At 41.8% G+C, this 13,938-nt stretch overlaps 1 protein-coding gene across 4 annotated transcripts in view; it reads right to left on the bottom strand.

The window, feature by feature from the left end:
- The window catches only part of Ap2b1 (adaptor related protein complex 2 subunit beta 1), a 116,137-nt gene that overhangs the window by 95,420 nt on the left and 6,779 nt on the right, over positions 1-13,938 (bottom strand). For all 4 annotated transcript variants that reach the window (XM_057774331.1, XM_057774334.1, XM_057774332.1 and 1 more), the window contains exons 3-4: positions 6,687-6,792; positions 1,855-1,990 (exon numbers count right to left, since the gene is read on the bottom strand). In XM_057774331.1, the coding sequence (XP_057630314.1) occupies positions 1,855-1,990; positions 6,687-6,792 (242 nt within the window). The remainder of the gene's footprint in view (positions 1-1,854; positions 1,991-6,686; positions 6,793-13,938) is intronic.

The following is a 13,938-nucleotide window of genomic DNA, read 5'->3' as shown; positions in this document are numbered from 1 at the left end:
GCTGGAAATTAAACTCAAGACCTCTGGCAGCCAGTACTCTTAACCTCTGAGCCACCTCTCCAGCCCTTCTCTCTCTCTCTCTCCTCTCTCCTCTCTCTCTCTGTCTATTTACTTACTTATGAGGCAGGGTTTCTTTGTGAACTCATTAGATCACCTGCCTCTGCCTCCCAAGTACTGGGATTAAAGGCATATGTCACCACCTCCTGGCCAAGAATATTTTCTTAAAATTCCTGTATCAAAAATTTCTTTAGGCTGGTCATGGTGGTGCATGCCTTTAATCCTAGCACCCTAGAGGGAGAAGCAGGTGGATCTCTGAGTTTGAGGTTAGCCTAGTCTATACAGCAAGATTTAGGATAGTCAGGCCTGGACAGTAAAACTTTGTCTCAAAATAAGAAAAGAAAACTCTCTTCAAGTCATGTACATTTATGCTCAACTCTTTCAAAAATTGAAACAAAAATCTTCCCTAGAATATGTTCTACCTACCAAAGAATCATTTGCCAAAAAAAAAAAAAAACCACAAAACCCAACCAAAACGAAAAGTTGTGGTCTGTGTGCAAATGTAGAAAACCACGAGGGGAAAGCCTATAAAAAGTTTACCAGTTATTTTTCAAAGTTCAAACAGAGGTTAATTTTGGAAATGTCTGATGTTTTTAAAAGGCAGAATCTATTTCAGACACAAAGCGGTAGTAAGGTGATTAACGCACCTCCAAGCCTAATGACAGAAAACTCTGACTACGCAGTGGCAGCAAGGAAACTGTGTCACTCCTTATTTAGTTAGGCTTTCTGAGACAGGGTCTCCTGCGGCTAGGCAGGCTTCAAACTAAGTTTGGTGTTGTCAGTTTTAGAGGCTGTGACAATAGTAGTGAGGTCATGATTTTAAAAACAGATCCTAGTCAGGTGTGGCAGCCCATGCCTAGAACTCTAGCACATGGAGGGGAGCGGAGAATGAGAGGAGGCTCAGCCTGGGCTAGAGAGGATAACCCTGGGCTAGGGAAGAGAGCAGGATGGAAGGACTGAGATCCTATGGTCTGACTCTGACAAATGTAAGCATGAAAAAAGATGCTGAGAGAGGGGTCAGAAAAGCGTTTTATGTACAGGGGATATAAATTCAACAATAGCGGCCATGTGTCAGTAGTTATTTCTAAACAAAAATCACAAGATGAATATTTTACTATTTCCCCTACGTGAATATTTTTAATTTTCATAATAAAAATAGTTAATCATGGGCTGAAGGTAGGCTCAGCAGTTAAAAGCACCTGCTGTTTTTTCTAGAGGATCCATGTTCAGTTCCTAGAACCCATGTCAGGAGTTTATAACAGCCTGTAACTCCAGCTCCAGAAGATCCCAAATCTTTTGGCCTCTGCACTCACATACAAATAAATAACAAAATAAATCCTTAAAAAATACTTAAATGTTGTAAGGCCTACCAAATCAAAGAGAAGTAGCACCTCCTGCAGTAGTATTTCTGAGTCATAACCCTAACTCCCAGGAAAGATAGAACAAATCCTCAGGTAACAATATGATGGTTTGTCCAACCTCTGTCAGTAAGTATCTATTAGGATGAAATACCCTATGTCCGTTAGCCTTGGGAGCGAGACACTGAGGTTCATCAGGGCTTCTTTTATTCATCTGGCAAGGATGGATGGACCAAGCCCCATGAACAGAAGGCTTGTCACATGGTTTCAATGTCCCTGGATGTTCCATGCTGGTGTACAGAACTCTTACAAAGTGAAAACTGCTGCCCACTGCTAGGACTTCCCTGCAGGACTTTGTCCCTAGAACACAGGTTTCTATCTGCAATGCAGACACATGAAGGAAAGCCACTTCTGAAGACTGAGTCCTTGGGAAAACTACCTTCACAAAGCTGTTGACAGCCATGATGGCCATGTCTGGCTGACTCTTGGCATAGTTCATCAGATAGAGGTACACCAGCTTCTTCAGTTCCAGGTTGTCAGTCTGCATACAGTTCACCACATCTGGGAAGAGAGAGCTGGGGAGAGAAGAGGAAGAAAGAAATGAGTGAAGCAATGTCGGTGCTAAGCTGTTCACAGATAATGAGGTGATGGCCTTGGATTACAGAGCGATTTGACAAGAGGACAATGGTGACAATTCATTTTCACGGAAATGAGTAACTAAAATAAAAATAAGCCGGGCAATGGTGGTGCACACTTTTAATTCCAGCACTCGGGAGGCAGAAGCAGGTGGATCTCTGTGAGTTGAGGCCAGACTGGTCTACAAAGTGAGTTCCAGGACAGTTAGGACTGTTAGACAGAAAAACCCTGTTTGAAAAACCAATCAACCAACCGATCAATCGTACTACAGGCTGCCAGGTCTCTAGACTGTTTAGTTTTGTAGTGCATAGGCTGAACTCAGGGCCTTGTGCATGGTTTCAAGAATTTTACTACTGAGCTATATATCCTTAGTTCTTTCTCTCAAAGCTTTTGTGGAGGGGAGAAACTATTATGAAAAATTTGAGAGCAACAGAATGAGCCCAACATCTACATTACCCACAAATGTTGATACAGCTCCATTCTGACTCACATATACCCTCAAACTTCATTCCCACTACTGACTCTAGATTCCTTGCTCAGTGATAGAGACAAAACCCAGAGCCTCACACATCCTAGGGAAGTGCTTTGTTACTGAGTTATGTTCCAAACCATGGAAAGATTTTAAAATGAATCACAGATATATTTCTTACCGAGCCACATGCCTAGGGCTTGGCTCTCTGAGCAGGGTCTATAGTTTACGGGGACCTGAAACGTACTATGTAGGCCAGATGACCTTGATCTCACTATTCTCCTACCTCAGTTCCCCAAGGGCTGGGATTTCAGATGTGAACCACCACACTCAGCTTACATTATGTTGTTTCATCTATAATAAGCTAGGCATATTTTTTTAATTAGCTTTATTAAACTGAAAGAAAAAATAACAATTTTCACATCAGTTCATGGTGGTATCAAAGCATTCCAATGCTTTAATGCTCATTTTCCTCCACCCTTGACCAGTAGGAACTTAGGTAGTACCCAGGTTCTTGTGATATGACCCTGTATTTTCAAGTGTTTCTATGATTTTTCAAATGTTCAAGTTTTAAATTTTTAATCAAGATCTGGAATCAAGCCGGGCGGTGGTGGCGCACGCCTTTAATCCCAGCACTCGGGAGGCAGAGGCAGGCGGATCTCTGTGAGTTCGAGACCAGCCTGGTCTACAAGAGCTAGTTCCAGGACAGGCTCCAAAACCACAGAGAAACCCTGTCTCGAAAAACAAAAAACAAAAAACAAAAAACAAAAAACAAAAAAAAAAAAAAAAAGATCTGGAATCAATCATTCCTCCAAAGTGTCCTCATTCCCTTTTGGGAGAATTTATGAATTTACTTACTTTTAGAAAGTAATATGCATTTACAACTGAGGTATTATCAAATAAGTGGTCTATTCATTTCCCAATACCAGCCATCATTTCACAACCTACCATTCTCTTATAAGAACTGGAATGTCTAGATGCACTCATAAAATAGCATCATTAGCCTTAAAGGATTGAACTCCAAGTCTGGCTTCTAAAATGAGCCATATTTTAAAAATACAAGTTAACTAGAAAGTTAGCAAACAGCCTTTCCAAAGCTTTATTAGAATACTTTCTAGACTCTAGTTTTACATATCTTACAAATATAGGAAAAAAACACAAATGTCAGTATATTTTACGTAATATGTCTTGTACACACACAAAAGCATAATATAGAAACTTTTCTAAGTCATAAACATGGTATCATTTTTTTTTTTAAAAAAAAAGAAATACTCTAATCCCAGCACTCGGATCTCTGTGAGTTCGAGGCCAGCCTGGTCTAGAAGAGCTAGTTCCAGGACAGGAACCAAAAAGCTACAGAGAAACCCTGTCTCGAAAATAAAAAAATAAAAAAAAAAAATACTCAAGTGTATCTGGTCTGTGCAGACATTGAGGAACCACATGGATCCTAGTGACTGGTTTCAGATCATCAGGCCATCTCTCTGGCCTTAAAGAGATGCAGAAAGGCTGAAAAACCAGTGAGTAATTACAAAACATTATCCAACGATATGCTTACAACCCTAAGTAATTCTAACAACCTTCACAAGAAGACTGAAGCTGGGCACACTGGTGCATGCTTGAACCCCAGCTTCTGGGAGGCTGAGGCAGGAAGACTGCAAGTTCAAGGCCTGCCTATGCTTCAGGGAGAGTTCAAAGCCAGCCTCTGCAACATAGTGAGACTCTCTTGAAATAAAAAGGAAAAAGAAGGCTGGGAAGGAGTTTAGTGAAGAAGGACTTGCCTATTGTAGGCAAGGCCCTAGGTTCAATTCTCAGCACCGACAGGAGAAAATTATAGCAGACTTCAAAGGTTTATGATTATTACTTCAAGAGGAATAACTAGCACTTCAAAACTTTCTCAGTTTTTCCTGTTTGAATGTCAATAAGTATAAATCACACAAACAAAAGTTTTCTGGAGATCTCAGGGAAAGTGAATGTCAAGACCAAAGGCTCAGAGCTGTCCCCATAAGCAACAGTAAGCCCAAATATCAATGGTGGGACAGGAGGCCGCTCAGCATCTTCTGATGCTCCTGATGCCCTGAGGAAGGGTTTCTCCTATTCCTGTCTCATAAAAGGACAAGACAGTAAATATTTTAGGCTTAGTAGACCAAGAATTCACTTAAATTAACAAACATAAGCCAGGCATAGTAACACACACCTTTAATTCCAGCACATGGGAGGCAGAGACAGGGGAATCTCTGTGAGTTTGAGACCAGTCTGGTCTACATAGTGAGTTCCAGGAAGGCCAGAGGTATGTAATAGAAAGACTTTGTCTCAAAAATAAAATAAAATAAATCTTAAGCCCATTTCATAAATTATTTTAAAGTGAATATTTTAATCAAAAAAGATGGCAGTGCTTTACATTTTACTTATTGTTTGTGTGTGTTTGTGGGCATTCATGCTATAGCACATATGCAGAGATCTGAGATAACCTGCTAAAAGTGGTTCTCTGCTGGGTTCAGGGGAACCAATGGGTCATCAGGCTCTGCAGCAAACAAACTACTTTACCCACTGATCCACCTCATCAGCCCCTTGTTTACACAATCATAAAGCTCTACAGGACCTAGTGAAGTAGAAACAATGGGAGCCTCATGTTACTACCTCTGCTGAAGTATAAGAAAATTCAGCTTCATATGAATGTATGACTCAGAAAATGAAAAAATAGTTTAGTATCTTTTTCAAATAAATGGATAATGTTCTCTCTCTCTATCTATACACATATATTTATTTTATACAAGTAGTGTTTTGTCTGCATGCATGCATGTGCACCACATGTATGTCTGATGTCTGGGGAGGTCATAAGGTGTTGAGAGTGTTGGATCTTCTGGGTGCTGGGAACTGAACCCAGGTTCTTTGCAAGAGCAACAAGTACTCTTAACCCCCAAGCCATTTCTCCAGCCCTCTAATCACACACAGTACATTAAAATCACAACTTACACACACACATACACACACGCATGCACACACACACATACATGGGCTGGCAGGATGGCTTAGCAAACAGAGTCCTTGCACATGGGCTGCACGGCCTGATTTAATCCAGGACTCCACAGGTGGCAGGAGAGAACAGACTCTCGAGAATTGTCCTCTAATGTCCATATTAAAAAATATCTAGGGGCTGGAGAACTGGCTCAGTGGTTAAGAGCATTGCCTGCTCTTCCAAAGGTCCTGAGTTCAATTCCCAGCAACCACATGGTGGCTCACAACCATCTGTAATGGGGGCTGGTGCCCTCTTCTGGCCTGCAGGTGTACACACAGAAAGAATATTGTACACACAATAAATAAATAAATAAATATTTAAAAAAAATATCTATTGAATAAAATAAAATTTTACTGCATCATCAATGACAATTCTAAATGAAACTTTTTTTTTCTTGTAACTTCTTTTCTCTTGATAGTGAAAAACAGAAGGACTATGTAGGCCAGCACCATGGCCTGTATCTGGCAATATCACCCACCACTGTTTTCTATCAGCTCAGAATGGTACAGAGGCAAAGAACATAGAAATATTAAGAAAGCTTTCGTCTCCTGGACTCAGGAGAGGCCCTTAGAAAGCTGTGGGGCTGCAGACAACCCTTACTCATTTTAAAGTCTCACTAATCACAAAGATGGAGGCAGTTTTGGTCGTGCTGGCTTTCACCTGGAATCTGACAACAGAATGTAGAGTCATACAGCGGAAGACACCAGCTTAACCCAATTAAAGAGTATGTGAGCTCAGTAGCTTTTTATCAGCTCCTAAAACTGTCTGAGGCAACAGATATGTACCTGTGCCAGGGCTAAAGACAGTTTACGCTAAATCCAAAAGCAACAAAAATGAAAACAGCAAACTAATGAAACACTTAGGTCAGAGCTGATATAAAAGCATGGCCACTTCCTTGTGATGTTTTCAACGGGACAACCCCATTCTCATAGGTTTTTATGTGTTTGCTTTTTTTGAGATAGAGTTGCTATGTTGTCCAAGTTGGGCGCCCAACTCAGACTCAAGTGATCCTCCTGCCTCAGTGTCTCAAGCAGCTGGGAGTACAGACGTGCACCACTGTACCTCAGTGGTCTATGGTTTTATAGGAAAGCAGTGAAAGCTATAAAAACGGGGTTGAGCTCTCTGCGGTCTAAGCGTCCATCACCCTTACCTAACATCCTTCCCCACGGTCATAGCGGCAATCACCTTCTTCACAGCCTCCTTCCTCTTTTCTTTCTTTTCATTGTTGAGTTCAGCTTTTAATTCAAAGATTTCTCCTAAAAGAGATGAGAACAAACAGGTGTAGTCTCAGGACTAGAGAACGGGGAGAACACTGCAATATAAAATGACACCAGGATAACAAGGCAGCCACTGAACTACGATTATTTAGAAATTATGAAATGTGCAATCCAAAGTCCCGGAATATTAACTGACCCACCAACAAAGACTCCATCAATAAATTTTTAAAGCCTTTTAAATCGTCGTCTTTGAAAATGTAATGCAGGCCTTTCTTTAGAAAGCCTAAGAGTGTCAGCAGTGATGGCACCCGCTTTAATCCCAGCACCAGAAAGGCAGAGGCAGGCAGATTTGTGAGTTCAAGGTCAGCCTGGTCTATGGAGTGAGTTCCAGGACAGCCAAGGCTACACAGGGTATTTGAGGGATGATCTCACAGCAGAATTTTAAGGATCTCAAAAGAAAATAAATGTAAGGTAGGGAGCTGGCTTGGAAATCAGTGTTTACAAAATAAAAAAGCCAACTTTACAAATAAATAAACTAGGCTCAAAAATCACATAGTTTATTAGTTGTAAATCCTTATAAATCCTTCCTCCTTCTCAAGATTTATTTATTTATGTGTATAAGTTCTTTGCCTCCATGTTATGTCTATGCACCACATGCATGCCTAGTACCATCAGAGGCCAGAAGAGGGTGTTGGATGCTCTGGAACTGGTGTTATGGACAGCTATGAGCCACTCTGTGGATGCTGGGAAGTAAACTCAGGTCCTTTCCAAGAACAAGTGCTCTTAACTGTTGCGTCATGACTCCAGCCTCCAGCATTCACTTCTTAGCTCCAGTTCCCAGCACTTACACAGTAGCTTATAACTGTCTTTAACTCTAGTTCCAAAGAATCCGATATGCCCTCTTGCCTTTGCAGGCACCAGGCACACATATGTCCATGCAGAAAAACACTGATACACATAAAAATAATAACATTTTTAAAGGATGACTTCGAGGAGTTGATTCTCTCCTTCCACCTTGTTAAGACAGTTTTATTTCTGCTGCTGTGCTGTGTCAGGGTGATTCTCCTGTCTCAGTCTCCCATGCTGAAGTAGGAATAATAAGATTACTGATGCATATGGTACCATCACCTTTACTATGTGGGTTCCAGGGACATAATCCGGATGGTCAGGCTTCCACAGTAAGCACTTTTCCTTACTGAACTATCTCACTATAAGAAATGTTCAAAAATATCAATGCTTTGATCTACTCTGGTCCAAATGAGCTAGATTGTAAAGAGCTCTTAGTTCATAAATAATCCTAATAAACAACCACAGTTAGGTATAAAAAAAAAAAAAGAAAGGAAGGAAGGAAGAAAGGAAGGAGAGAGAGGGAGAGAGAGAGAGAGAGAGAGAGAGAGAGAGAGAGAGAGAGAGAGAGAGAGAGAGAGAGAGAGAAAGCAAGCATCAGATCAGTCTGGTGCTATAGTAGCATGTCTGGTATGGAATAACAGTCCACTTTCTAACAGGACTTGAAATTCACTCACAGAGGGAATTCATGCTTGGTACTTGTGGTGGTTTGAATGAAAATGCCCCATAGGCTCACATGTTTGAGTACTTGGCCCCCAGTTTGTAGAACTGTTTGGGAAGGATTAAGATGTGCGGTCTTAGTGTCAGAAGTGTGTCACTCCAGGAGGGCTTTGAGGTTTCAAAGGGCACCATTCCCACTGTTCCCTCTCTGCTTCCTGTTTGTGGACCTGGATGTGAACTCTTAGCTGCTGCACACTATCACCATCTGCCTGCCTGCACACCATGATGGTGACAGACTCCTATCTCTCTGGAACTGGAAGTCCCAAAGAAACCCCTCCTTCTGTAAGTTGTCCTGGTCACATTATTCTGTCATAGCAAGAGAAAAGTAACTAATACAGTACTGGAAACCTGGTCAAATGCCAGGGCCAGGAAGGCTGTAGGCCATGGCGGGCAATCTATCCCTGCTACTCTGCTGTTTTACTATGTTGTCTTCTACATGCTCACATTTATACTCAGGCATTAGAGCTGTTATCAATCTTGGTCAGAAAAGCTTTTTTGAATTGGACATTGATGAATGCAGAGTCCAAATTACTCAAAGTGCTGAGAATATGCGATCAAGTCTGCAGCCTTAACCGGAATCACTGTATCAACCACCTTACCTGCCCCATGACTCATAGAGCATCACAGAAGGAGCAGTGATGGAAACAGCGTACGAGCTGGAGGATGGGGAAGAGGGTGGTGAAGTGCTGTTTCTGTGCATGAGATGGCCACTGCATTCCTTAGTTCACAGTTCCTGTGGTTATGTGCACAACAAGGCAGCCAACATTAAAGCAGGGATGGGGGAGGCACTCACGAGGCTCAACCCCTAGCTTGGGGGCTGTCGGTAGGTAGGTGTTGGCAGCTGAGTCATTTTCTTTGGAGGTGTAGCCACTGAGATTGTCCACGCTCTACTAGATGGCTCCCATGTTCATGGGCACGAGGGCAGCACCAATTGGATTCAGTGGATTATTAAAAAAAAAAAAAAAAATGAAGGGGGAAGTGGTCCTGGATATGAAGATACATCATAAGTGTATGAAATCCTCAATAAATACATAGGGACTAGTGATATAGCTAAGTGGTTAAAGATGCTTCAGAACCTACATGGTGAAGAGAACTAACTTCTGAAAGTCATCATCTGATTTGCACATGTGCTGTGTCACACACCTATACACATACACACAAACACAATAAACATGAAAAAATCACCACCTTTGTTAGAACTTTAAGGGCTCAGCCCCAATCAATTCAATGTGGCCCAGCATGGTGGCACATGTCTGTACTTCCGGCATTTAGGAGGCAAAGGCAGGAAGGAAGATGGCCACAGGTTCAAGGCTGGCTTTAGTAAGTTACTACTACTTAGTAAGTTCCAGGCCAGGTAGGGCTACATGAGATCCTGTCTCAGAAAGCAAGAAAAAAGGAGGAGGCCGAGTGAAACTTCAAGTCTTTTTTAAAGGACCAATTCTGAATGGCTACTCGAGAAGTGTCCAAGACTGTTGTCACTATTTTAAGGCGCCATCTCTCGCCTCATCTGTCTTTAGAACACGGGGACAAAGTAAAAAGGCAACGGTCCTAAATGACAAAGGAGAGGGAGACTAGAAGGAGAGCTCCCCCACCACCATGTTGATGCCTACTTCCAAGTCTTCCTTCTATGTCTTCCCCCACTTTTTGTTGGTGTTTGTTTTGCTTGCAATGGGGCATGGAATTTACAATGTGGACTAAGATGGCCTCTTAACTCATAGGCAATCCTTCTGCCTCTGCTTTCAGAGTGTTAAGATTGCAAGTGTGTGCCACCTCACCCATCTTTCCCATTTACACCTTCAAACTTGACAATATCGCCCCCTTGTCTGGTATGAGAGGCCCTTTTGCGTATGTGTTGCTTTTATTGGTTAATGAATAAAGCTGCTTTGGCCTACAGCAGGGCAGAATAGAGTAATATTCTCAATCCAAGCAGATAGAGGAGGAAAGAAGGCGGAGTCAGGGAGACACCATGTAGCTGCCAAAGGACACAGACATCCTGGAACCTTGCCGGTAAACCAAGAGCCTCATGGTAATACACAGAATAATAGAAATTGTTTACTTTAAGATGTAAGTGCTAGCTAGAAATATCTTTAAGCTATTGGCCAAATGGTATTGTAATTAATATAGTTTCTGTGTGACTATTTCGGGTCTGGGAGTCTGGGAAATGAAAGAGAGGTCTCTGACAGCACTTGTCCACCACCTTCCAGACTGTTCTCAATGCTCATTTTACCTGGACGTCCTCAACCAGTCTGCACACTAAGTCATCTCCTTGAAGCCCCCGGCAGGAAGTATACTGACAAGAGACATAAAAATGGAGCACAAGAGCCGGGCGGTGGTGGCGCACGCCTTTAATCCCAGCACTCGGGAGGCAGAGGCAGGCGGATCTCTGGGAGTTCGAGGCCAGCCTGGTCTACAAGAGCTAGTTCCAGGACAGGCACCAAAGCTACAGAGAAACCCTGTCTCGAAAAAACCAAAAAAAAAAAGAGCACAAAAAAAGCTCGTCTTATCAATATCCATCCCCAGCAGGCAAGCAAATTGTTCTAAAAATCACAACCCCATTTAACTGACAACTACAGAAATAACACTGGCAGAAAGGCCAGGCCTTTAAAAGCGTCATTCTCTTCTTCACTGAGACTTGTGCTGCCAAATGCAGTTCTCAGGGCTCCTGTCACTTACTTCTGGAACAGTGAAGGGCAAACAGCAGGGTTTCAGAAAGTCTGAACTGTGAGCAGCAGCAGGAGCTGCAGAATCAAAACAGGATGTAACTGCAATGATTCCAGAACCAAGCACAAATGTAAAGAGTCTGCTCCAGAGGCGGTTCTGGTGGGCGGCACAGGCAGCAAAAGGAACACGGTCTATCCATTTTCAAAAACATGGTATTATCTAGCAGTGACTCAACGGGTATGTCTCAAAGTTTCATAAATGTCACCTGCACCTTTACAAGAGAAGGTATGCTAAACTAGTATGTTTTAAAAACCTGTTAGAAAAAAGGTCAGGTGTGGTGTATGCCTTTAATCCCAGCACTCAGGAGGCAGAGGCAGGAGAATCTCTGTGAACTCGAGGCCAGCCTGGTCTACAGAGTGAGTTACAGGATAGTCAGGGCTACATAGTGAGACGCTGTCTCAAAAAATAAACAGCAAAAACAAAAACCTTTCTGTCATTATAGATAATACGTTGGTCTCCAAAGCACATAAAGTATTAGCAGAAGAAAAAGTAATACATATCCAAATGATTAAGTAGTTAGCTGAAAAGAATAACAAGGACTTAATAGGTGTGTGTGTGTGTGTGTGTGTGTGTGTGCGCGCAGCGAGCATGTGAGATGTATGTGTGGGAGAGATTGCCATACTACGTTTCTAAAGGACAGGGGACAACTTTGTAGAATTGGCTCTCTCCTTCCCTTTACAGGCTTGCTCAACAAGGACTTTTACAAGGACTTTTTCAGTAGCCCTGTTTGATTTTTGTTTTTGTTTTTTTGTTTTGTTTTTTGAGACAGAGTTTCTCTGTAGCTTTGGAGCCTGTCCTGGAACTAGCTCTTGTAGACCAGGCTGGCCTCAAACTCACAGAGATCCACCTGCCTCTGCCTTCCAAGTGCTGGGATTAAAGGCGTGCGCCACCAACGCCCGGCCTGTTTGATTTGTGAGACAGGGTCTTGCTATGTAGCCCAATCCAGCCTCACAAGCATCCTGCCTCAGCCTCCTAGGTGCAGATTCTAGGCATATGCCACCATGAACGGCAGGCTAATGATTTCTGAGGTGTAAATAATAAAGATAGAGAAGAAACTGAATAGATCTATAAAAACAGGTACTAGGAGAGCCAAAGTATCTTGCATGCACACTTTATTATCCAGTCCCACTCCTTCCACTAGTCAAATCTACCAAGTGCTGCTAGCAGCTAAAAATGGTTCTCTTTGTTGACTACACATTAAAAATGTCTGTAGAGCCTTTAAAATCTCAATATTCAGCCTAGCATGGTGATGGATGTGTGTTTGTAACGCCGGCACTTGAAAGGATGTCAGAAGAGTGAATTCCAGGCTAACCTGGGGTACAACACAAGTTCTAGGACAACTTTGTTACTCAGTGGTAAGAATCTAACTCAACATTAAATAAACCAGATTAGATAGCAAAGATCAGAACAGAGATTGGAGAGATGGCTCAGAGCTTAGGAGCACTGGCTGCTCTTCCAAAGGACCTGGATTTGATCCCAGTACTGAGATGGCAGCTCACAACTGGCTATAACTCCAGTTCCAGGGGGGAATCTGATGTCCTTTTCAGCCTCCACAGGCACTAGGCATGCATGTGGTGCAGACATACAGCAGGTAAAGTACCCATACACATAAAATAATAATAATAAATAAACAAATTTTTAAAGAAGACCTCCTATCACCAACCACAAAACACAAAACAAACAAACAAACAAATCAATCTTCAAGCTGTATCCCACAGTTATGATTTTGATGCATCTGCTTTTTAATTCTCTACATAAGACACAGACCTTTTTCTTGTATCTGTTAAAGCTACATACATCTTTAGCCCTGATATATAACTTGTGTTTTTCAAGGTTAAGAAACTTTCCTTAATTATTTTAATTAAAATATCAATGCAACCTAAACGGACCTTGTTCTTCCCACCCCATGCCCAGCTGTAGGGCACATTCTGCTTAAGAGTAAGAATTACATTTATTGGCATGTCTCTTTAGGCTTAATCTGAAACAATTTATTTTCATGATATATTTTTTAAACTGGGTCTTAATGTGTACCCTGATTAGCCTGGAACTATAAAGACCAGGCTGACCCTAAACTCCCAGTAATCTACTTGCCTCTCCCTCCCAAGTATTGGGTCATGATAAGATTTTTTGAGTACAGGACCCTTATTATGAGAAGCACGTCCAGTTTGCCATGGATTTCCCTCATTGTAATAAGGTTATGAATTTGGCAAGCTAACTTCACAGAACGTTACATCCAAAGGCAAATGGTGTCACTTTGACCTGTTGTTGGTGCTGATAACATTGATTATATGGATGAAGTTTTAAACACCTCATCTGTTTTTTTGTTGCTTATTTTTTGTTTGTTTTGTCTTTTTTAGATTTTTAAATTTTTTTGTGTATATGAATGCTTTGCCTGCTACCCACGAGATCAGAAGAGGGCAACAGATTCCCTGGGACCAGTTATAAACAATTGTGACCTACCATATGGATGCTGTGAATTGAATTAAGGCCTTCATTATATTCAATAGGTTATAATCCATTACTCTAATCACTTTTTTGTTGTTCAAATTACCCAAATTTGGCCCTTTAAGGTGTGGGGGTGGTCCTTGATGTCCCATCATTTTCTGAGTAGTTCCTTACTTAGAAGATATTCACCCTCAACTTAGCCCCGGAATCAGTATTTGCCAAACGAGTTCTGGATCCTTTCAATGAAAGATGGTATTTATTTATTTTTGTTTTTTTGAGAAAAGGTTTCTCTGTGTAGTTCTGGCTATTCTGGAACTCAGCTTGTGGACCAGGCTAGCCTCAAACTCAGAGATTCATCTGCCTCTGCCTCCAAATGCTGGGATTAAAGGCGTGTGCCACCACTGCCTGGCTGAAAATGCTATTTAAAAATCAAGATTGAGTACTAGGTACCCT

This window comes from Chionomys nivalis, chromosome 7 (assembly GCF_950005125.1).
Source record: "Chionomys nivalis chromosome 7, mChiNiv1.1, whole genome shotgun sequence".
NCBI classification, from domain to species: domain Eukaryota; kingdom Metazoa; phylum Chordata; class Mammalia; order Rodentia; family Cricetidae; genus Chionomys; species Chionomys nivalis.
The sequence above is the reverse complement of the archived record's forward strand: the minus strand, read 5'-3'. Positions and strand labels throughout refer to the sequence as shown.